Here is a 23,814-nt window from a genome sequence, read left to right as displayed (position 1 = left end):
TAATGAAAGCAGGAATGCTCGCCTGTTTGTCGGGCAGATCCTTCCATCCACTTTGTTGCTGCATGTGTCTGTTTTTCAGAAGCTCCAGAAAACTGTGGTTCCATCTCTGCCCCTGTGGATGCTCCTGTGTGTGCTCCCTATGCCAATAAGCTGGTCCCTGACTTATACAATTATCTGATTAGAAGATGTCCCTGAAGCCTTAGCTGCAATGCTGTTTCATGAGCTAAGAAAGGTCAGTCTGGGTGAGGGCACCAATGGAAACAAAGGGGCAGTCCAGCGATGGTGAGGGGAAGAGTGAGACATTGCCTTTTATCCCTATCCACCCCTTTTCTCTGGTTCTCTCTCATGTTGCAGGCTGCTGTTCCAGGTGTTGCTTATTTGCAGCTTCAGCATGAGCTGCTGTGCAGTTGATTACCTGGGTGACCCAAATCCATCTGTCGGGGAGCTTAATATCCAGAGCCAGCTACAAGGAACTAGTGCGAGGATGGAGGAAAACTGGTGACAGAGATCTACTGCAGTAAGTGGGACTGGGATCAATTAAAATTTGGTTTCCCTCCCTGGGGTTTTTGTGGTCCCGTAGCAGAAGAAACAGAGATGCACAGAAAGCCCAAGCCCTGAGCTTCTCCTAGCACTGTCCAGCAATAGAGGATGTCTTGAATAAATAATAGTAAGGGAAAAAAGGGCCTACAATTCAATATGTGTTGAATCCACAGCTGAATGGCAAAAGAGATGAAGAAGGGATCTGCCTGGTTCCTCTCAAAAAGGAATACAACTTGCCTTTCTAGTTGAAAGCACAGAGGGAGTTTTTGTTTGCTCCCAAAGGGAGCCATTCATGCAGATGGGGAGGTGTTTTGACCCGTTTAATAATGTCGCATTGGCATTCATGTGAGAAGCAATAGCTCTTCATCTCAAAACTTTCCTCCCTGTGACCCAGGGACAATGGTGACAGTGTCCTCTGAAATGCCTTCCATTTCTACAGATGCCAACCTAAAAACTGCACAAGGATAACCTGATTTCCTGCCCTTTTCTGCTAGACTTCTCTGGAGCACTCTTACCCTTCAGGACTTCTATATATGCTTTTCACTGGTTCACTTCTGCTAGAGCTGGAAAAACTATGATTTTTTTTCACCCACAGCCTATTCCTAAGCCTTAGTGATTCTATCACAAACATAGGGAAAATTTGGGGTGGTTGGGGGTTTTTTTTATAACAATAGGAGGCATATATAGCTGATTTTTATATTTATATATATTTTTAAAAAAGTAAATTGAATGAGAAGTTTAAATATTTCTTGTCTTTCAAAAAGGCGAATAGAATGAACAGTTTTCCCTCGTTCATATTTTTGAGAAATTAGCACTTCCCAATGAAACTGCTTGACTGGCATTATATTCCACCAGGATCCACCTTCTGATTGCCTTTTGATTTCCATATCCTGACTAGACCAAGTGGAGATGAAATTCTGCTAAATTTATCCCTGGCAGCAGTAACTAAATTAAACCTGCCACTGACAATTCTGCATTTGAAAGAACTCTAACTTTTGTAGTTAATGCAACAGATGAAGTTCTGGTATTTGGAAATAAGGGAAATTATTCATAAGCCGTCTCTTCAATTGATATGCAGAAGTGCCAAATAAATAGGTAAGAGCTATCCCTCAGCCCCATTCACAAGTACTGAGGACTTGCAGAAGTCACGCAGCCTGTCCTCAGCACACAATTTCTTTCCATTCAGCTTCAGGAGGAACATGTCTATGCATTGCAGAAATACATTTGGTTGTCTGAGACATATCCAGTATTGTTTGTGTACCAAGAACATGACCCTCTTACTATGAAATCTTATGCCATAATTTCTGTACTCCTTGACAAGAGGGGAAAAAAAGAGCAAAACCGTAAAAGTCCACAGCGTGTCACTAAGGTCTCAAGTGGGAAATGCAAATGTAATGTCTCTGAAGACAATGCTAAATGCTTTGGGATTGTCCTGGTTCCGGCGGGGGTAGGGCTAATTTTCCACGGGGCCACAAGTATCCCATGCCCTGTGAGCCACGCTCGCCCCGAGCTGCCGGGGGAGGGGGTGGGAAGCCCCCGCTTGGAGGGCGTCCCGGCTCCAGTCGGTGAGCGGCGGTTCCGTAACCGTGTATGTGTATTCCTCTGTCCGTGTTATTGTTGTTGTTTGCTTGTTCCCTCTCCTGTTCTGTTAAACTGCCTTTGTCTCAACCCACGAGTTTTGCCTTTTTCTTCCGATTCTTCCCATATTGGGAAAGCCCAAGCGAGCGGCACGTGGTTCTTTGTTGCCGTCTGAGGCTAAACCCCGACAGGGATATGTTTTTTTAAGTAGAAGCAATTATTTAATTATTTCTGTTACTGTGTTGTGGGTTTGCTTTTTTTTTTTTTTTTTTTTTTAATATTTTAAATAACGTGAATTACTTTACCTGGTGAAGATGAAAGAGAACAATACAATAATCAAAAAATGCTCCATTGTGCTAGTAAGTTTTATTGTTTGCTACGTTGATACAATTAGTTAGTTGGGATTCTACTGGATAAAACGGTCTACAAAGAGAAAATGAGGCTTGCACTGCAAAGTTCCTTCATCATAAAACTTGAGATTACACAACTGGGCTTCTTAGGAATATTCAGTCTGTACACTTCCGAGAATAGCATTCACACTGAGAGGCAGAAGGGATATAATGCTGCACCACCGTCCCATTGGCACACCGGAGGGGGATCGTGACTATGGTTGTTTGAGTGGCAGTACAGCAGCTGCACAGGTCTTCCCATTTCCCTGTCTGAACAGAGTATCTGGTATTGCTTCTGCACTTGCCCTGAATGGAAAAAAGAGATACCGAGTTTGAACATGCCAGATTTCAGTGAGATCAGAATCCACGTTCTTCCCTAGAAAACATCCGTGGACAGCTTCTCCTGGAGTTCAGTGCTCTGCTGTAAAACACAAACTCAGAGACAAGTATCTGATACCAGAGTGTGGGGTGCTGGTCAAAGTGTAATGTCTTATGAGCATAAGCACAGCAAAGGAGAGGTGAAGAAACTGATCACACAAAAAAAGCCTATAATTTAAGATATCATAGGTGATGTCCAGGGCTATATTATTGGCTTCTAAGCACCTATGGTAATCATCTCAGATATATGAGATTGTGCATTCGGAAAGTGCTTTAGCCAAAACATGGCAAGCTACACGTCAATGGCTGTCCTGCTGGCTGCTATTTTTCCTTGTTCTACTTCTCTGGACACTTTACTAATTTAGACCAAGCCATCAATGGCTGTAGCTATAAGCTTTCATAATGTAAAAACAAATAGCCCCGCATCAAACTCTGTCAGAGTCCCTTTCTTTTTGAGGCTTTGCATTCTTATTTCTGAGATGAATACCAAAAAATTATATAGCATTATCAGGGAGGACTTTAGAAAAACTGTTCTCTACACCAGCTATAGCAGGAGTACTTAGTTTACTCAATATATGGACAGATTAGCAATATAAAATCTGTACTTTTGCAGGTGAATCTTCAATACATATGACTTTATGGCTAAGGACCTGATTGTCATTGAGTTTGTGGACAGGACAAGAGGTCAAGAATTTATTTTTTAATTAAAAGGTTAATTAAAGGTTAATTAAGTGTTTTCGTTGCTTTTCTTAAAGCTTCCACTCTTATTAAGACTTGTGTAGCAAATGAAGGTCCTTTGCCAGAAAAGCTCAGGCATGTGTGCCCTTAATACTTCTCTCTGTTCCCATTCTTTTCCCAGTAGTCATGGGAAAGAGAGGGACTCATTTTGCCTACTGCCTTAATTAAAGAGAATACTCAAAGGGCTGGGTGCAAGCCATCTTCTTGGCTGCCACCCTTGTATGGCATAGTTGGGATTTTATAGAATCCTTGTATGAAGCTTGGTTATCTTGGATTGAGCATCTATTCTGCTACAACCCAGTCTTGGAAGAGAATGTCATCTTTGGTTCCCAGTCTCAGAGAGATGGGAACGTCCAGAAGGGAAACCACGCTGCTGTTCCAAATGGAAGTTGCCCTATAAGGTGTAATCAGTAATGGGCAGGAAATTAAACTTCTAATCTGATTATGGAAGAAATGCACAAAACAAACAGATTAGTGCTCAGAGCACTTACAGAGCACAGAAGTCAAATCATAGCACCCAAGTTTAAACATCTTTTAAAGTATCATGCATCTAAATACCTATTCACACTCTCAGAAATCAACTTCAGAGCCTGAAGAGGGATACGTGGGCTTAACTGTAGACTCAGATCTGAAAATCAGCCTCACTAATACTAAGATGAAAATTCTTTATGAAGAAAGTCCTAATAAAGCTACTTCAGAGTCGTTAATTTCTGATGGAAGCAAAGGAGAGCGGTATGAACAAAGCCTTTGTGTCTAACGTATGTGCCTTTTTTCATGCTGGCTTGAATAGAGAAAATTCAGCATCACGAAATTACTTTAGGAAATAAATGCCAATGAGGTTTACACTGAGTGAATCAATGAGAAGGACAGAAACTTCTGCACCTACTGTAGTGAAGCCATAGTGGAGGCAAAGGTTTCCCTTGTGGAAGGGAGAAAGGGGGCAAGGGCAGGGCTTGGGGAGGGGGGGTTTGCTTTTTGTCTCTTTTTTTTTATTTACCTCACAGTGAGAAATAGGCACTTCCTTTTCAGCCACACATCCATTGGTATTCCTATACTGCAGTCTGCTACTTACTGGTCGACATTCCACTTCCACACCTACCAAGTTAAAAAAAAAATAAAAAAATAAGAAACGAAGTGTTTAACAGTGCTGACAATTGCCTTTTTTAAATTCCCTTTCCCTTATTACTGAAATTGCTGTTAGTGAGACATCACTACTGGTAAGATTCCTAGCAAGAGAATTAGGTGTGTCTCCTTAGAGTAATTAATGCAGAGCTGTGTGATTATAACACACTTCAGCCCTAAAATTCCACCAGAGAGCAGGGTTTCCCTCATGTTTCTTTTCAATTGACTACTTTGTTTGAAAGTCACCCTGCCATCTACTGTCTGCTTTTTACCTGTTGGCTTCTGTGTTGGGTAACTCTCTTTTTAAAGATCGTTCACTGCTAAATTGGGCGAGCAGAACCCCAGTAACCTAATCAGAGAAACAGAGCACCCTGCCCTGGCTATTCCTGGGGCTGTCACAGGAGAGAGGTCCCGTTACCTTGGGATGATGCCCTTCAAGATGAGTCAGTGGGAGCAGCTCTCCAGATCACCTTACAGACTGAGGTGGGTCACTGCCTTCAGGGACTCCTTATGTGGTGCTAGAGAAGAATGTTTTGGGATCCTACAAAACTTACCTATCACGGGATTTTTAGGGGAGGAACCAAAGGTGGGGGAAGAGAGGGATTAAGGTGGTTTGGTGAGAATGTGGGTGCTGTTTGTCAGAGTACTGAGTGTTTCTGTGCATGTGTGTAAAGAACGCGTGCTTGCAAGTTGTACACGTGTTTGTGTGTGTTCCTATTGGGATACATGCCCAGCCTCACTGTTGCCCGGACCTGGGGACAAGGAGCTGTGGCAGCCTTGTCTCTATCAAGCTCCTAGATTTGACAACTCCTAACAGTCCTTGAATGTGTGGTGCAGTTTGCAAAAAACCTAATGTGACAAAAAGAAAAACTAGGAAAACAATAACATTAGAGAACTAATTCTGTGAAAATCTAACTTTGGGTCAATAGGAACATTTCCACTGTGTTCAGTAAATCATAAAATACTCCAATACTTGTTTTCCAATACTTTCTGCGTTTAGTGTTAGGTAAACTCTCCCTGATTTTTTCTATCTATCAAGAAATCCACAAAGGAGGCAGTAGGTCTGGATTTATTATGTGCGAAGGGTGCAAGCTCATGGAATCCGCTGATCCCTCTTTGTGAAGTGAGGTTGGTTTGCTATGACCTGTTAACTGCAGTAGTCAACAATGACTCTGCTCCTCCACTTCCGAAGGGAACCTCGCCATTGGCACGGTCAAATACAGGCTAATCCAGAATATTTTATTCTGAACACTCTCGTCTGTTTTGGTTCACATCTAAAGATTTGTGAAGGAGCTAATGCATTTTTAAGTGGATATTTTATGCACTGCAAACATCAGTTCTTTGTGCTGTTAACTATACCTGTCTGTAAAAACAGGCTCCTACTTTTACTTATTTCTAGCCAACCAATAGAATTTCTATATTTACCAGAATACTGGACTAGTTTTTACGTACTATGCAAGAGCATTTCAGAGAGCTGAAGGAATTCAGCTGGCCAACTGCACAACTAAGTAGATAACATAAGTTGAAGAGAAATGTATCCATCTTCCTAGCAGCAAATAGAGCTTTCAATACCTTTTCCATGGGAATGTTAGTACCAAATTGGCTCTGTGCCTTGCTAAGACTTTACGGTTCATAAAAACAAAAAAAACAGAAAAAAAAAAAAAAAGAGCTTGAAAAGTGTTTTTATTTCATCACTTCATTTGATAAAACTTGTCCACCTGGAAGGAATACGCAATTGTGTCCACACAACTGAAAAGTCCAAACAAAATAATTGTAATCAGACTCAACACAGCTTCATCACCTTTTTGATCCTGACTTATCAACTCATTCTCGAGTTACTTCACTACTCTCATTTATTTTTTTTTTGTAGACTGTGCCTCCTTTGCAAAGGAGACATATGCAATTGAGATCATCAGGGAAAAGAGGTAAGAAGCAGAGATGCAACTTCTTTCTTAAGTGGGAAAATAAGGATTATCCTTTGCAAATAATCAAGTCCTTTGCTAGTACCACAAAAATCTAATGAGAAAATAATAAGCCTTATGCACTCTTATGTACTTAAAACCTGGAACAATGCCCTCAGACACACTAACAAACTACAATTGTGAAAGCATAACACGGAAAGGGAAAACTGGCTACTTAAAAACCTTTTTTCAAAGCCATGAGAGACTCTACTGAACCAAAGGCATCACCCTGACCTGTGCTTTGAACTTGAGAGAACAAGTTCTTTGCCCAGATCTTTATGGTACTGAGGTGTCTGAAAGACAAACTTTCTCAAGACCTGGGAAGGCAACGTAACCCATATCTAAGTCTCTGTGTCCATGAGAAACTGATTATTCTCATATCTGACTTTTAAGAATAATTAAACTACTCTGGTTTTACAGTAGCTTTGCCAAGCCTTGGTGTTCCCTGTAGAGTATGTAACAGATTGCATGTTGGTGGAAAGATATAAATACAGAGGAGAGAGAAAGAGAGTTTGGGATCTAAAAGTATCTGTTTGATTCAAAGCTACGTGTTAATCACTGTCCTTCAATTGATAACCCACGGTTAGTTGGCTGGATGTGGTACGTTGGCTTGTTCCTTATGGAGGTCCCTGAATAGAGAAGCGACCAAGAATAGGACTGTGTAGTAATACAGGACTTTTCAGTTTTTAGCTATATCCAAGCAAACGTCAATGGGAATAAGGATTTGAAGGCCCATACAATATGGGCCGTTTTAGACAGGTGATATTTCACTTGGATCAGTTTGCTTTTGCTGCTGCAAGGAGGTATCATTTTTAAATCACTATAACTGTTAAATATATGTATTGAACTGTTCTCATTTGGAACTGGATTTCTCCTCTCCTCAACTGCAGTGATAGGCATTCTCAATTAGTAGAGCCTGCCCACCACCCTGTCTTTTAGACCTTAAAATCTGTTTTTGTTCATAAATAATTTTCAGTATTCCTTCCTTGAAGCCCGGTAGATGAACGCTCTCTTAACTAAATTACCTGTTTGAGCCATTTGATGACAGTCTATCTCAATAGCTTTCTGACTTCTATTTCTCAAGCCAGAACTCAGGGCTTATACAGACGGGCAATGGCTGCAAACTCTCTAGGAGTTGACGTCCTTCATCAGGGGTATTATTACAGCAGTTACTGTGCCAGCGTGGTGATAGGCTGATATGCTGGCCATCTTTTATTTATTAGCGCATGCACAGAGGAAAAAAATAAAAGAGATAACGGAACACAGGCAAGATGTTGATATTCTGGCCTTAGAAGAGAGTATCGACCTTTTGTTGCCTTTTTTTATTTTTTAATTTAAATGAACTACAGTATTATTAATTTTTTACTTACAAAGGAGAAAACTGAGAGGTTGTCTGTTCACAAAAGCATCAGAGATTCATTTTAGAAATGAGAACCCAACCCTGCAATCCTTCCTCATGTAAGCAAACCCTTCCTGTGCTCACAGCCTGATTGACATTTGGATTATCTACACAACGATGCATGAAATTTAGAGTTGCAGGACTGACTCCTAAACTGACGAATTGAAGATGCAGTCAGGCCATTCAATAGGAATGCACTTTTAACAGGCATTTCCCCTACCATTTTTTGGTTATTACATCATCAAAAAAACAAGCAAAATTACATTACTGATACCGGGGGGGGGGGGGAGGGGGGCGGGGTTTGCTGAATTCATTTTAAGTTGATTGATTATTCATGAAGTGGTTGCCTCACATATTCAGTATCAGGTTATGTGACTTGTCAACCTGTGTGTAATACTGTTACTGTTATCATCTTTAGATGAATAATAAAATAAAACATTCATAATTAACATCTGCATAAAATGTGGAGAGTATCTGTTTCTTTCTAAGCACTTGTGAATACTGTCAAAACACGTGTTCCAGCGGACAAAACATGCAGCAGTATCCTGATCAGAGGATGGACTTGTTTGATGGTTTATTTTAACCACATTGCTTAGCTCCATTTCATTACACTGCATCTTATGCAAAACGTAGCTCCTTACCCAGTAGCTTACACTCTCTGCAATTTCCATACAAAAAATTTTGGCTTATTTACTTACATGTGTCACAGCAGGTATTGCCAAGTTTTGTAATTCTGCCCTAAAAAAATAAACAAAGGAAACTTCTATTTTGGCACAAGTAATACCCATTTGTTCTGCTGGAAGAATACAAAAGGATGTTTAAAACGGGGCATTAGGCAAGAAAATTGTATTTCTATATTGTACAAAATTATAAATCTACATTAGTAATCATCTCTTTATCCATTTTAAGGTTTTGAACTTGTGATTGTTGGTAGATGATGGAAAATGACTATATTAGCAAGTTCCACAACCTGAAAACATAGCTTTCACCTTATATTAGGAGCTTTCGAAAGTAAAGACATTGAATACAAATAAATGTATGGGAACCAGAAGGATAAAACCAATAGCATTCAAGTCTTATGTCTGTTTAAGAAAGGAAGTTAAACATTCCCTCTTGATTTTTTTAGCAATATAGATGAAAGCATGCCTATTCCACAACAGCTGAAAATGTTCAGGCAAATCATCATAAAATATCACATCTGTCAAATAAGTTTCAACAGCCAAAAATTTTATTGTTTCATTACTATAATGTAGAAAATAATTCTGAGAAATACATGTATGGTGGAAAATTACTGAAAACCCATAGTGAAAGGAAAAATGGATAAATATTTATACTGCAGGATGATGCCATTGTTGCTTTAAACACATGAACATACAGGCAAAAGTTTGGAGGCTGCTTTAATTAAAAAACCTAAAACCTAAACTTTCGATCTGTAACCAGATGGAATTTTATAGCTGAAAAAGTTGTGGTGGGTTGGGTTTTTTTGGTTTGGTTTGGTTTTTTTGATGGGAGGAGAATAAATGCAGTTTGGGAAGTTCTAGTTAAAAAGTAAACTACTCTTCACTGATTTTCAATGAAGACCTTTAGAATATGAATATATATGTATAACCCCAGACCTGTAACATAATCCAGCATTTTTCTAAATCTCTGTATAACAAAACTGTGTGTGCTGTACTGATTTCACAAAGTGAGACATGCACTGTAGAAGCTTTATTCCTCCTGCATCAAATCCTCCATTTGCTTGATAGGTATGTAGAGAGAGGTTTGGGCACAAACTTTGTTAAAGCTTTCCTGCTTCCTCTTGTGCCCAAGAAAATGGGGACAGGTGGATGTAAACACCTGTGTGATGCTAGATGAGCAAAAGCAGGACCCCATATGCTACATCCCAACCTGCACTCTGTTCCTCAGTGCATGGCTAACCTCAAATCACAGGAAAGACCGGTGGACATGTCGAGGGGGGGGTTTATTACACCATTATACCAAGCAACTGCAAATGTGGAAGTCTGAGCTCTTCCTACAGCATTGTGAACATTCCTTTCCCTAACTTCCTATGAGCATAGAGAAAAAAAAAGTCTTAGCATTTCATATGCATATTCATATAATTAAAAAAAAGTGTCTGATCTGACTGTTTTCTCAGTTTGTGTAATTATCCACACAGTTTTGCTCTGGATACCAAACTGAAAATATCATTAGAACAACCATTTTCTTATGTTTGCTGCTTCATATGGAACAGAACTACTGCAATCTCAGCATCTCCCCTGCAGTATAGTCCCACATAAAACCAGCAGGTATTTTATAATAAAGAAAACTTACAGTTCAAATTCAGTTTAGCCAAGATGCTGGGAGAGGGTTGGGTTTTTCCACCCCAATACACATAAGGTACTTATATACAGAACCATAAACATGACAGAGGCTATGTTTAACCTGGAAGCAGGACCCATTTCACTACTTACTCCTTCAGCCAGACATCTTCTGGAATCAAATGGAGGACAGCCAGTGATTCTCCTTTCCCAGATAAATTCCCCTTTCTCATTTACTTTACAGGAGTGACTATCACAGCCATCCTGAAGTGATTCATTCGGCTGTAAAGAATTAAAGGTTGTTAGCTTTACACAGAAACAACATGGGACAGTAAGTTTTCAGGATACTATACAACCTGACTATTCCTGTATTGATATTTCAATTAACATACCGGGGTGGTGAGGTTTATAAAACATGGAAATCTTTAGTAAACAGAATTATTTGTCAACAAAGTCACCATCTTCTGTTTACTTCCATAGCCATATTGATTGCAGCTCAGTCAAGACTTCCAAAACCTGACCTTTTTCAGCTCTTAACAGAGAAGAAATTTCCATTAACTGAAAAGAGAAACTATTCTAAGTGAGAAACTTGGGAGTTTGGCTATGAATTTTATTTTAAAGAGACGTGTGTGTGTATATATGTATATGAGTAAATAACTTCTGGCTGACTTGGGAGCTTCTTTAAAAAAATACATAAAACCACCCCCACACCTCCACATAGAATCATAAAATCATTTATGTTGGAAAAGACCTTTAAGGTCCTCGAGTCCAACTGTAAACATAACATTGCCAAAGTCTGCCATTATGTCCCTGAGGGCCAGGTCTACCAACCTTTTAAATACCTCCAGGGATGGCGACCCAACCACTTCCCTGGGCAGCCTGTTCCAATGCTTGACAACCTTCTCAGTGAAGAAATTTTTCCTAATATCCAATCTAAACCTCCCTAGTGTAACTTGCGGCTGTTTCCTCTTGTCCCGTCATCTGTTACTTGGGAGAAGAGACCGACCCCCACCTCGCTACAGCCTCCTTCCAGGTAGTTGTAGAGAGCGATAAGGTCTCCCCTCAGCCTCCTTTTCTCCAGGCTAAACAAACCCAGTTCCCTCAGCCGCTCCTCACAAAACTTGTGCTCCAGACCCCTCACCAGCTTCATTGTTCTTCCCATACTCTCCCCATCTAAATCTTAGTTCAGGAATGGAAGAAAATAAAATGTTATATATTCTGCTTCTTGTGACAAGCTGATGGATTTTAACCAGAAAAAATATCCACTCCTGTTTAAGAACCTATCATGCTGGATAAATTTTTCAAAATTCACATTTTCAATTTAAATTATCCATTTCTCATTAAAAAATGAGGTTTTTAATTTCCTCTAAGTAGTTGTTTGAGCTCATGTTCCAGTTAAAGTTCCTTGACAATATTCATGCTTGCGGGTACATCTAGACTGTCACTCTATAATTTTGCACTGTGGTGTGAAGTCTCATTTTTTTCATTTACAAACAACAACAACAAAAAACCAAAACACCATTCTGAGATATAAGAGAAAAGGCACAAGCAATACCATGCTGCCTAATCAAAAAGGAGGAAAAAAAAGCACTTTTCGTGGGTTCACCAGGAGTCTGTCCTACATTTACATTTACTCACAAGTAAGAGTGCTAAAAACTTACCTGAAGGTATTTAAGCCTTCCATCTCTCAGCCTGATGCCACATGAAGTTGGCACACATTTTCCACAGCAAGAGCCAGGGAGTTCCTGCCTTCTGTAATTCTAGAAGGTAAAGGACATTTTTCTGGGTTTATTTTGCTTTGAGCATGGTTCCTCCACTTATTTGTAGAGTTGTTTTTTTTTTAAAAAAAATTCAACAGACAAAGCGATAGCCACCAAAATGCTTTTTTAAACAGTAGGACTAGACTAGCTTAATCTAATTAGTTGCATACTTTTGTGGGGGTTTTTTGTTGTTGTTTTATAAAGGCTGGCATTAATCCTTGTACTGATTTATTATATAATAGGGACATAAGTTTATTTCCAAGTACAAAGCCTCCTGTGACCACTAAATTCAATATTCTTTGACTATGACAGTTGCTGAGCCAGGTCCACTAAACAACACATGACAGTAGGAGAGGGTAGGAAACTTATTAAAATGTTTTGAGTGACATACAGTTTGCATTTGTGGCATGCAGGAGCTTCTCTGTGAAGCTAATGAATACTACGCAGCGCAACTTGGAAAAGGAGTTTGAAGTGCTTAAACCAGGAGAAAGGGGCAAGGTAACCAGTCAGCAGTGGGCAGGGAAAGGGGAGAATAAAGCTAAGTGGAAAATTTGGACTATGGAAAGAAAAAGAAAATGACCTGATTAAGCCAGAAAGTAAGAAGAGCATCAGAGAAGGTATGACATAATAAGATGAAAAAGGAGAGAAAAAAAGAACAGAGGAATAATGGAGCCCCATAAATTACACAGGAAGGAAAAATAGTGGCAAGGAAAGGAGCGCAAGAGACTGAGCAGCACTAGATGGAGAAGAAGAAAGGTATAGAGTGGATAAAGGGGAGAAAAAAAAAAAAAAAAAAAAAACCAGAAAGGAACTGAGTTAACACATGAAGTGTCCCACAGTAATGTCTCCAGCTGCTGCACATAACCAACAGCTGCTTATGATGAGCTGAACATTTTTAAGACAACAAACACTTTCTGGTTGAGTGAAGGCATGCATGTTATCCATATGTTTTTTATAGAAAAAGAATTTGGGGAGGGTGGGAGGTTACTATTAAATCATTGGAAGAAAACATAGTTCATTGTTATTTAGGTGAACTTGCTCTACTAGCAAAAATGTAAGCACCTAAATTAGGTCAATAAAATGCCTCTGATGAGCAGAATATGCTGCAGTTGGCTGCACTTCAACTACCAGTGCATTTACTTTCACAGCTTCAGCATCCAGTAGAAAGCAGGTGCTCCTGAGAGACTATATATACTCCTAACCCGTGATTTTATCCATTATGAAGGAATTGCTTTTGCTCTGGGTATACCATGAAATCAATGACCCTGCGACAGGAAAGATCCCAAGTATGTGTGTGAATCCCATTGGCCTTAGAGGGATGAAGATATTCTGTATCTTATTTGATATTTTTTCTCCTCAAGCTTCAAAGATTCATTACAATGGCCACAAAGGGATACATCCACCTAGACCTGCAACTTCCCTTGGGTAGCTGCACATCTCCTAAACAGAAATCCATAGCTTAATAAGCCCAACTGGAAATTGCCCTTTTTTCAGGCTTTTTTGTTTAGTCTATACTTTTGGTTCAGGTGGGGGAAAAGAGCTGTTTGGGAATTGTGTGGGTGGTGAAAGAAACAGAAGAGGAATGTTTCCCCATTTTTTTACCATGTATTTTTATTGATTCCTCTACCTTTAATTTCTACAGCTGGCTTCTTGCATTGAAAAGCAAGAACTGATGTTTGTGTATTTTTGTGTGGGAACATCCATATGCACACATGTTTCTAGCCGCAGATTCATTCTAGTGTATCTGGGTTTTTTTCATTGATCTGCCAGGTTACATTTTGTGGAAGTGAGAAAGATGCTCAGCACTGAGCTTGGCCATTTATTTTCCTTTCAGAAACCTGCGTATATAATCGGACCTTACAGAACGGGTGATATTAGGGTCCAGAACAACACAAAGTATTCCAGGTTCTCCCTTTTGTCACAGGCTACATCCGTACCATCAAATAAAGGGTGTCAAGGACAGTTTTCTGGCCCTGCAGACAAGTGGAACACGTATGTATGTCTAAACTGCATTCTCACCATAAAACGGACTGGCCTTGGGTTGTCCTAACCACTGACCTATACACAAGCATTATTTGGAATTTTGCTAGCTAGAAAGGGGCAACTGGGACACTGCTGACAATTCTTCAAGATAAGTGGTTGCAGGGCATAATTTGAGCCTGCAGTCTTGCTCTGTTTAGTTTACTAGTACAGATGAAACCAAAGAAACTAGTACAGATGAAACATTGTCCTTTCCAGTTCTACTTAGGGATTGAAAACTGGACTCATCCAAAACTCTATTCCTTTCTCTTGCAGGGACCCTATCAATGTATGCCTCTCCAGAATATCAGCCAGGAATTCTATACGACCACATCAGAGATGTGTCTTTTTGGTGCAACAGCCACTGCTTGCACAGACCCCAGGTTTGGTTGGGTCCATTGGGCTCCATGCATTATCCAGGGAAAGGCAGAAGAGGATGGGGCGTTTAAGCCTTTTCCTGTGAAACTTAGCTGCTGGTCTGCGCTCTTCAGACAGGGGGAGATTAAGCCAGCCTCTGCAACTAGCTGAGGCTTCCTTCTGCTTGAGGTATTGGTGCTAAGAGAAAACTACGTGACTGAGCAGAAGTAGTCAGGCACTCCAGTCCCACTGTTGGTCAGTGGAATAAAAATGTGAGCTATTTTCCCCTGGCTTTCCCAGCCAAGCTCATTCCTTGCTGATGATGACAGCAAAGCAGCAGCAAAGACTTCAAAAAGGACAGTGGAACTGATGGGGACAATCGCCTCAAATCACCTAAAGCATGACTGGGAACCAGAAAAAAATAGTATTGGGCTCAGCTATTAGACAGTACAGAATAGTCACAGGAAAGCCCTGAAACATGGAGACCTGGCTGAACTGCCGGCGCCTGGAGGGTCAGATAATACTGTTGGAAAGAAGACACAGCAATTCCTGTTGCCATTGGTTTGCCAAACCTTATTTTACCTTAAAGGTAAGTCTAAAATACACAGTAAAGATGTGCCTGTGGACCTGAGTATAACGAAAAGTTACCTTTCGTACACCGTGGATTAAGATCACATTTGGTATATTTAATCTAAATCAAGTAAAGAAGAACATGGGGATACAACTTCTCAGAAAAAATTCAAAAAAGGCAACAGGTCCCATAGTTGTACAGAAAATAAACTGGTATATACAGCGAAGAACGTGACCTTCTAATCAGACACATTCTTAATGAAAACATCCAGATCACTTGCACTTACTGTTGGGCATGGTTGACAGCTTAATTTTGTACATGTCAGAGTATATCGCCGAGAAGATGTTGACTGGATGGAGCAGACACACGTTGTGCATTGATCCACCATCAGGCGTCTCCATGGCTGAAACATTAGAAACAGTTTTTAAGTCAGTGACCATCTCTTCAACAGCACACATAAATGAGCAATTCTAGCCAGGTTAAGTCTCCTCCATTAAATCTTGCAATGCAATTCGTTACAAGAGAAACTAGAAAACTGATGCCCCCACTTTCCAGAGATCCAAATTTTTGCGTCTGTGATTCTACAACAAGCAGCATAGCACGAGGACGCTTTTCAAGTAAGCACTTCAGAATTCCTTAATCTGCGAAATGGCATTGGCATTTCTTATTTTCTTGCTTACAAAGCTAGCAAGAAAGAAAGGAATCCTTGAAAGTGATGAGGAAGATTTTGTCATGACCCATCCTGACTATGTGTTAGGTAGTTGCCACCAGTTCATTTTTTGTGAGTGTAGTGAATTGGTTTGCCAACAAGTTTTTATTTTTGAGCCATTGCAATCCACAGATCATGGGCAGAAATTTCTTGTTATTGCTCTTGTAATGACACTGTTTAGAATCTCTAGAGGCCTAAAAGTGTAAAATTGAGATAGAGGAAAGAAAAAAAAACAAACACAAAACCAAACAAATAAACCAGAAACAGAATTACTGAGTGAAGAACTGGACTTATCCATAGTTACAACAAAATCAGTTTCTGAGCTGGTACACAATTAAAATTCCCCGAGCTCTTCACCAGCACCTTGTTTGCTGGATCCCATCACCTTTTCAAAGCAAGCAAAAATGGCATTTAAAATGTACAGAGAAAAATGCCAAACTATTAACGGGAAACAAGAGGATGCGGAGTTAGTAAGTGGATTCCTAGTGCTGAAAGGAATTCTAAATACAAAGTCTTCCTGCTTTCCAAGTGCACAGGCTTTCATGTCAACCTCAAAATACTAAACTCCTATGGCTGAATGGACAAAATGGGAGGACCCTATTAAAGACTTTCACAAAGAACTTCTAAAACCTAATAAATTAAGTAAATAGACAATATCACTAGATTATAAAAGCTTTGAGTAGTGCTTCAAGTGCCGATGCAATTTCACTACTGACTTCATTTGGACGGAATTTCCCTTGCTACATACTATGCATATCTTCAAATTCCATTTTTCGCTTGTTCCACAGTAGTAAACGCTCATGGAACAAACGGAGCAAAACCAAGAAGCTGTCCAGAGTAACACTGTAAAGGTAATAGGTTTGTGGGTAGCTCAGAGCCAACACTGACATACACTGAAGGACAAATGTTATGATTACAGAATTTTAATTACATTCTTACTCTGCACCCCGGCACAACAGAAGTCCTCAGGGCTCAGCTGTCTTCTATAAAGCACCAGCAATAGCAATGACTTTTTTCTTGTTTTGTAGAGATCTATAAAAAAGATCCTCCACAAACAACATGATGGGGTGGTAATACCTATAGGGATATGCCCCTGTCTTTTTAACAGCCCAACTTGAGACCTTGGCACAGAACCCTTCAGCTTTCTTGGTTTAGCCGTTTACAGTGAATATCAGGTCATTAATCTGGAGGGTTAAAAGACCTCAATGGGTGCAGGCATGAGGACACATTCATAACATTTTCATATGGGAAAGGGATGGATAGAAAATGCCACATGAAACTCCAGACTTCTTATTTACTCTCAACATTGGAAAGCATTCAGATGCCAGTGATAGTTCTAGTACAGAATACATGGCCTCACAAGAGCATTCAACCACTGACGCTAGTATTGCTCTACTGGTTAGAGCAATGTGCATGTGAACAAACACACACGCATGTGCGTGTACATACAAAAGCCTTGCAAATATGCGAGACGTCATCATCATGGTGACCCATTTCAAAATATATTTGGTTTTGCTTTGTTTACTATCATAACCAGGCCCTTTAGAAGTAAATACTTATCACAGAATGTCTCGGTAGCTCTAGGCTTTCACACCAGGAAGAAAGCATCTATAAAGCCACAATTGATATTATAGTTGATATCCTCATTGGATCTTCTAATAATCCTAACACTCCAATTAAATGCAACAAAGAATAGATAAAGTTGAGTTTATACTAAAATCACTGTTATAGGCAGGAACGTAGGGCTTACTAGAAACACGTTGAAACAAAATCCTCACACACAAGCATCTTGAACTTTTTGGGAAAGGTCTTACCTTGATCCAAAGTTTGCATTACAGCTTAGTTCTGTGATATTTATTTAATGTATTTAGGGATCAGCGTGCTAATGGCTTTAACAATGGCTTTCTGTGAACAAACATAGCTTAGCATGACCGGAATGAGTGAAATAATGGATTGATACATCTTTTTCCCTTTATATAATACACCTATCATGTATTTTCTTGGCTAACTTTGAATTATATGTCAACATCTGCTAACCCAACGTTAGTCAGTGCAACCAAAATAACCTGCATAAAGCCCAAATCTACTCAGATCTCCTTCAAAAATGTCACTCAGTAAAAGCCTGGGAAAACAGATGAGTGATACAGATAATCCTTTTGGTAAATACAGCCACCTGCTTGGAAGTCTGCAGTTAAAGCCCACAGCATTGTTAAGAACAGTGGAGTGAATGCAATACACCAAATTACTGGAATATAATATTGGTAACCAGATACAAGACAAAAATGTAAAGGGATTAAGGACACAGTCAGTTAACAGAACTGCAGTAAAAGACTCAAAACTTGGAACTATTCGGTGAATGAGTTAATGGAGCAAAGTTTTCCCCTGATATAAAATGAAATTTGAAACCTATTCTTAAAGGACCCAGAATAAAGTTTTTGAAATCCAGGAAGTATAAACTTCTGTAGACACCACATCTTCCTTCCTGGCTAAAACTCTGGAACAGTCACTGAAGTAAAGAATAGTGTAAGACGAAGCTGTAGTAATGCCAGCTGCTCAAAAGCTTTCAGGCATGTAGCTAATTAGCTGACAATAATTCATTAAGTGAAGCTAGTTTAATTGAAAAGAATAGTTCATTAATTTAAGGCAAGTTCTAATATAAGCTCTAATTTAAATTATTTTAATTTTTTTTAAATAAAAATGGCCACTTTGGTTAGAAATCTTCCAAGATTGTATCGCAACTCGAATTTCACACTCTCTCCATCCTGAGAACATATTTTTGGTAACTGCTTTGTTGAATGCTAACTTCGGTAATGCTTGACATTTGCGACAGCAAGAGCACAGAAGTAATGTAACAGCTGGGGCCTACCTACACCCTCAAAATCTTGCACAGGCAATATTTGATAAAACGGCTAATTTTCAGGGAGAACAATAATACCTTTTAAAAGCTGTATTAAAATAAAAAATAATAAAAAAAAAATTTTAAAGACAGCTTTTATTATATAGCCAGATAGCAAATAAGAATGAGTCAAAATGTATTTTTGCATCAGCTGAAACTCTTTATGAATTCATTCCAAATTGGGAAAATTTTTTCAAGATAGGAATCTTTTTCAATACTGTAGGAGCTGAAATATTTTAAGTATTCAAAACACAAATACTTCTCATTTTGCCTTCAACATGACATTTTGTTTCAAAATTTGCTTATGCTTTATTTTAAAGTATTTGAAACTATCTTAAAATTCTTGAAAATAGAACAAAGACTTTACTTGACAGATCAGGTAAAGATTTTTTTGGAAGAGAAAAAAATTAGTTGTTCATAAAAGAACAGCATGCAACTGGAAAGACACATTCTTTTTGCAACACAGAATATATACTTATATGCATAACTATATAACAGAAGGTGGCAAGAGCTAGCAATTACTATGCTGCATGACATTCTTTACAAGTATGGCCTTTATAAAACGCGATAACTAGTTTTGACAACATACTATAGAGGAGACAAATAGAGGAATCAAAGAGAAAGCAGATTATTTCAGATTTCACCACTTTAAAACCCTTCTCCCAGTGTTCTGACAAGAAAGGCAGAGTTATTCCTTGGATTTAATTCTACAGGGAAGTAATCCCCACACAGAATGATGGATGCTTGATGACAGGGCTTTAGCTCTACCTGATAAACTTACGCCTATCAACTATGAAAAAAATCAAAAGCCAAAGAAATAGATGGAGAAAGGTTCTCTCTGCCATACCTGAAAAGTCCAAAGAGTTTTGGGTAAGCTTACCTTTTAAATATATGAAGAAAGACAGACATACATTGACAATGCAGGAATACATAGGTTAAAAGTTAGGTTAAATGACTAAAGAGGACCTGTTTCCCTGGGGGATGATGAGAATATTTAGAGCTCTTTGACACCAGAGGTGCTGCCAGAATATGGATTTAGGGAAACAATGGACAATTGACAGAGCTCTCCAAAGAAAAATTCGGCATAAATGAGATCAGATGCTCAACTCCCATCATTCCCACTGTCATGGGCTGGGTTAAACATGTCTTAATCTATCCATTAAATATGCAGTTGAGAAAAAATTTCCTCTGAGGGCATATCAGCAGGGATCTTGAAAGGGGACAGAGGTCAAACAGTGAGGAAGCTCAGCTTTCCCATCCTTGCTAAGAGCCAAGGAGGGATACCCCTCCTTCTACACAGGTGGAGCAAGAGCCTCCATCCTTTTTTAATCTGCTTTATCCTCTAGGTAGAATACGGGAAGTTTTTGCTTCCCCAAAGTGGGCAAGGATCATTTCTGAGATTATCCCTTGCAGATAGTTTCCTGTGTGTTTGGTAGCCTGCAAGTCATTACACAATGCAGAGTACCACAGTTTCTAAGCACTTCTCTCAAGCATCCTTTCAAGATAAGGAAACTTTACTGTCACCGTTTTGAAGAGATACTCATTGTCATATAGGAAGTCTGTGGCAGGGTCACCAACTGGACATACAGGTGCTGAGCCCCTTGCCACTGCTTTTACCCCAAATCTCTCTTGCAGAGATTCTGTCTGAACAAAGCTTATGTATATTTTGGCAAGTTTGTGTTCTTCAAAGGCTTATTCTTATATCTAAATGTCTTACCATCACAGCAAATAAAAGGAATAGTGTCTTACCCCAATAACAGTTCCATTCAAAGGACAACCATTCAGGGGTACTGAAAAAGAAGATAATATTCCACTTAGCATTACCTTTATCATGACATTACCAAGATTTAATAAACCACAGGTGTGTTTTTTTGACTTATTATATTTTCAATTGAAGACATTTAGATCCAGTTTCACTGTAAAGAGGCATGATTGAGCCCTATTACGTTAGATCTTGAAAGATAACAATTTGTCATAGTTATCCTGAATTCCACCTCAAACACCTCCAAATATCTCTTGCTGAGTTGTTGGTTGCTTTTTTTTTTTTTTTTTTTTTTTTTTAACAAGTACATGGCACCATATAAATTTTTCCCTCCAGTTCAAGTCTTGCACTCTCAGAAGGTGCACTCAGGTTTTCTGCAAGTTACATTGCGTATTTCTCTTCCTCCTCCTCCCACTGCTAGCTTCTCACGCTGTGGTCAATTAAACCTGACTGTGAGTCTTCTCAAACTGAGGCCAATTAGCCAAATCTTCTGATTTGCACTTTTGATCCAAGTCTGTGCTAGGAAATGGCCACAACCACAACGCTCAGAGACACACAGAAGACAGCATGGCTGCGTGCAAACTCCCTGTTCATAGGAGGCACTTGGGAGAGCGTTGAACCTTCCTAGGACAAAAGCACCTTAGGACCTCTTTTATATGCTTAACAATGCAGGCTAGAGCTGTAGAGACATAGCCTGGTATGCCTCTGAAGCAACGCAAAATAGCTTCAGTGGTAAGTAGTTCAAAAGGAGACAGTGAACATCAGTTGGAAAGAGGAAGTAATAGCAGCAGGTGCTATTGTACTCAACATCTAGCTTATACTGGAGAGCTTCAAAGTAGTATCATACTCGCATAACACAAACTTTTGAAATTGCTGTTGAGAAACAGGAGATAAACACATGAGACGATTCATTCTTGATTCCATTTGTCATACACAAAACCTTACCACATCTGCAAGAAGGACAGCAGTCTATTATTTGGTCACAACGCAGTTCAGTTCCCTCTGGACAGTCAGGCACATCCATTTGAGAGCAAGAAAGATTCTTCTGCTGCACAAAAACTTCGTTGTTCACCCGGACACACTCATTGATAATGCAAGGGTTGAAAGGCGATCGCCACTCTGTGCCAACCTGATGGGAAATTGTAAAAGGATTAAATATAGGCAGCGGTATTTGTGCCAGGATAGAGAGAAGACCACCACAGCCAACATGCTGGTTTGCAAAAGCACGTTTACTGTGCCAGGAGAAGTCTGTCACTCAACAGTTCTCCACAAATCCTTATCACGACAATCAGTTTGTAGAACAGTCTTCTGCTTTGTTTGTAGACTATAGGAGTTACAGGAGTATCCTTAAGGTGAAAAATAAAGGGCCAAGTGAAATAACATGTGAAGGAGAAAAAGCACTCTTAGCTAAATTTGAACCTACATTTGTTACCCGGTAGCTGGCTGCACTGCAGTGTGCTGTACCCGAGCTGGCCCTCTTTCTGCTGGAACCTGCTGCAAATCAGCTCTACTAAGCCCAAAAGAGGCTTTGGCGATAGGCTCTAGACCTGAAAAAACTTGCAAACATAGAAAAGACTGGATCTTATTGACAGCGCTGCTGATTACAATGACCCATGGGTCAGACGAGGTGGGAACTTCAAGTGCTATTATGGGAAGAGGCATCACCACAGGCCAGAAAGAAGATGCTTCACAGTTCAATGCAGAGGGGAGCTATCACTGCTTTGAAGCTGTATGCCGCCACCCATAACACTCTGAATACTCTTCAAGAACAGTGACAGTGAAATCTGATCTCCAACTCTAGTAAATCCAAACATCTTTTCTTAGAAAGCTAGGGAATACTTTTATGTGTTAAATACTTAGTTCTTTGTTAATGACAAAAGAGTTGAAAGAGGACACACGAAGAAAGAGACAGCAAAGTATAAGGACAACAGAAATCAGTAAGACACAGTGGGACATTAAAATTGTCCCTGTAGAGGCTTGTTTTATGAAGCAGAGAAGAATATTGATCCACATTAAGAAATGGCCTTGATAAAATCAGGGAAGATGCAGGCTGAAAAATGATACATTAACATTTTTTAAAAGACAGCAGCAGACTGCCTTTGTAAAAGAAGCAATTAAGAAGTTAATATTAAATATGTGAACGTGAGACACAGGAGATGTAGATGAGAACACAGATGTATTATAAAAAAGAACAACGCTTAGGGAAGAAAAGATGGGGAGAAGGTCTATTATTTTAAATAGATTTAATTTACTGTTCTTGCCTTTGTTTAATCCAAAACTGTGCATAAGATTATGCAATTTAATGCTATTGGGGCAGGCAAAGGCTTGCCAATGGCGGTTGGGTTAGGGACAGAACAAACTGAATAGCCTGAAGGAATTAAAAATGTAGGCCAGAAAAGAAACAAATGTCCACGTAGCTATCGAGAGTGTAGGGCATCTGCAGAACGTTTTAAATGGCTGCTTCACGCACTCACTTCCCGCTAGGCTCTTTGAATCCTAAGGGAAGAGGCACACTGCTGAAAATAAATTGTTAGTTTGAGCAGAAAACAAGTATGGCCTGGACCATTGCGGTCTGATCTGACATGCAGCAATCATCTTTAGCAACCAGAGAATACTTCATGTTTCTATCCTCATTTACTTCCTGATATTTCATTGTGTACCACATAGGATATCCTATTGGAATAGGACACTGAAATTCAAGCAATCCACTACCCCATCTGCCTGCTATCCATAGAGTAATACAAATTAATCGGGATGATTTAAACAAATAGCCTACAGCCAGAGAAACAACATGTCCCATTAACGTTCTATTGATCTACCATTTGTGAAATTACTAATTTTACACAAAAATATTGCTCCCTTAGAGCCCAAAAAAGGTGGGGAGGGTTTGCTTGTTAGAACCAAGTCAGTCACACACCCCAAAAACCATTGTTTTTCAGTACTGCTTGATGTCTAGAAGAAATAGGTCATATCTTCTTCACCTCTTTCCATGGACCACAAAATAATTCCAGGGCACTTCTGCTAGAACAGGAGGCATCCGTACCATCGCCACCTCACCTCATGCAAACGAGGATCTGCATCACCCCGAGACCAGAGTAGCTGCTCCTCACAGGCAGTCTTCTGGCATCTCCCACAACACTCCCCTTCTTCGACAATATACTTGTAACCCTGTAGGAGAAAAGAAAAGGACTGACTGATCCAGGAATAGGAGACAAATGGGAAGATTAGTCCTAAAAGAAAATGCTGGGAAAAACGTTTAATGTTAGCAACTCTTTATGGAAAGGGGAGTTTGAAAACAGAACTGTAAGGCCACACACGGCCATTACAAAACAAAC

The 23,814-nt window shown here is 39.6% G+C and overlaps 1 protein-coding gene across 1 annotated transcript in view; it reads right to left on the bottom strand.

The window, feature by feature from the left end:
* Window positions 1-2,465: 2,465 nt before the first annotated feature.
* Window positions 2,466-23,814, bottom strand: part of VWF (von Willebrand factor) — a 144,147-nt gene continuing 122,798 nt past the window's right edge. The window contains exons 44-52 of the mRNA XM_063355778.1: window positions 23,537-23,647; window positions 21,425-21,608; window positions 20,467-20,507; window positions 15,399-15,515; window positions 12,067-12,165; window positions 10,559-10,687; window positions 8,804-8,843; window positions 4,621-4,718; window positions 2,466-2,813 (exon numbers count right to left, since the gene is read on the bottom strand). Coding sequence (XP_063211848.1) covers window positions 2,625-2,813; window positions 4,621-4,718; window positions 8,804-8,843; window positions 10,559-10,687; window positions 12,067-12,165; window positions 15,399-15,515; window positions 20,467-20,507; window positions 21,425-21,608; window positions 23,537-23,647 — 1,008 coding nt within the window. The 3' untranslated portion in view covers window positions 2,466-2,624. The remainder of the gene's footprint in view (window positions 2,814-4,620; window positions 4,719-8,803; window positions 8,844-10,558; window positions 10,688-12,066; window positions 12,166-15,398; window positions 15,516-20,466; window positions 20,508-21,424; window positions 21,609-23,536; window positions 23,648-23,814) is intronic.

This window comes from Chroicocephalus ridibundus, chromosome 1 (assembly GCF_963924245.1).
Source record: "Chroicocephalus ridibundus chromosome 1, bChrRid1.1, whole genome shotgun sequence".
Taxonomy (NCBI): domain Eukaryota; kingdom Metazoa; phylum Chordata; class Aves; order Charadriiformes; family Laridae; genus Chroicocephalus; species Chroicocephalus ridibundus.
This window is presented reverse-complemented; position numbering and strand designations above follow the sequence as displayed.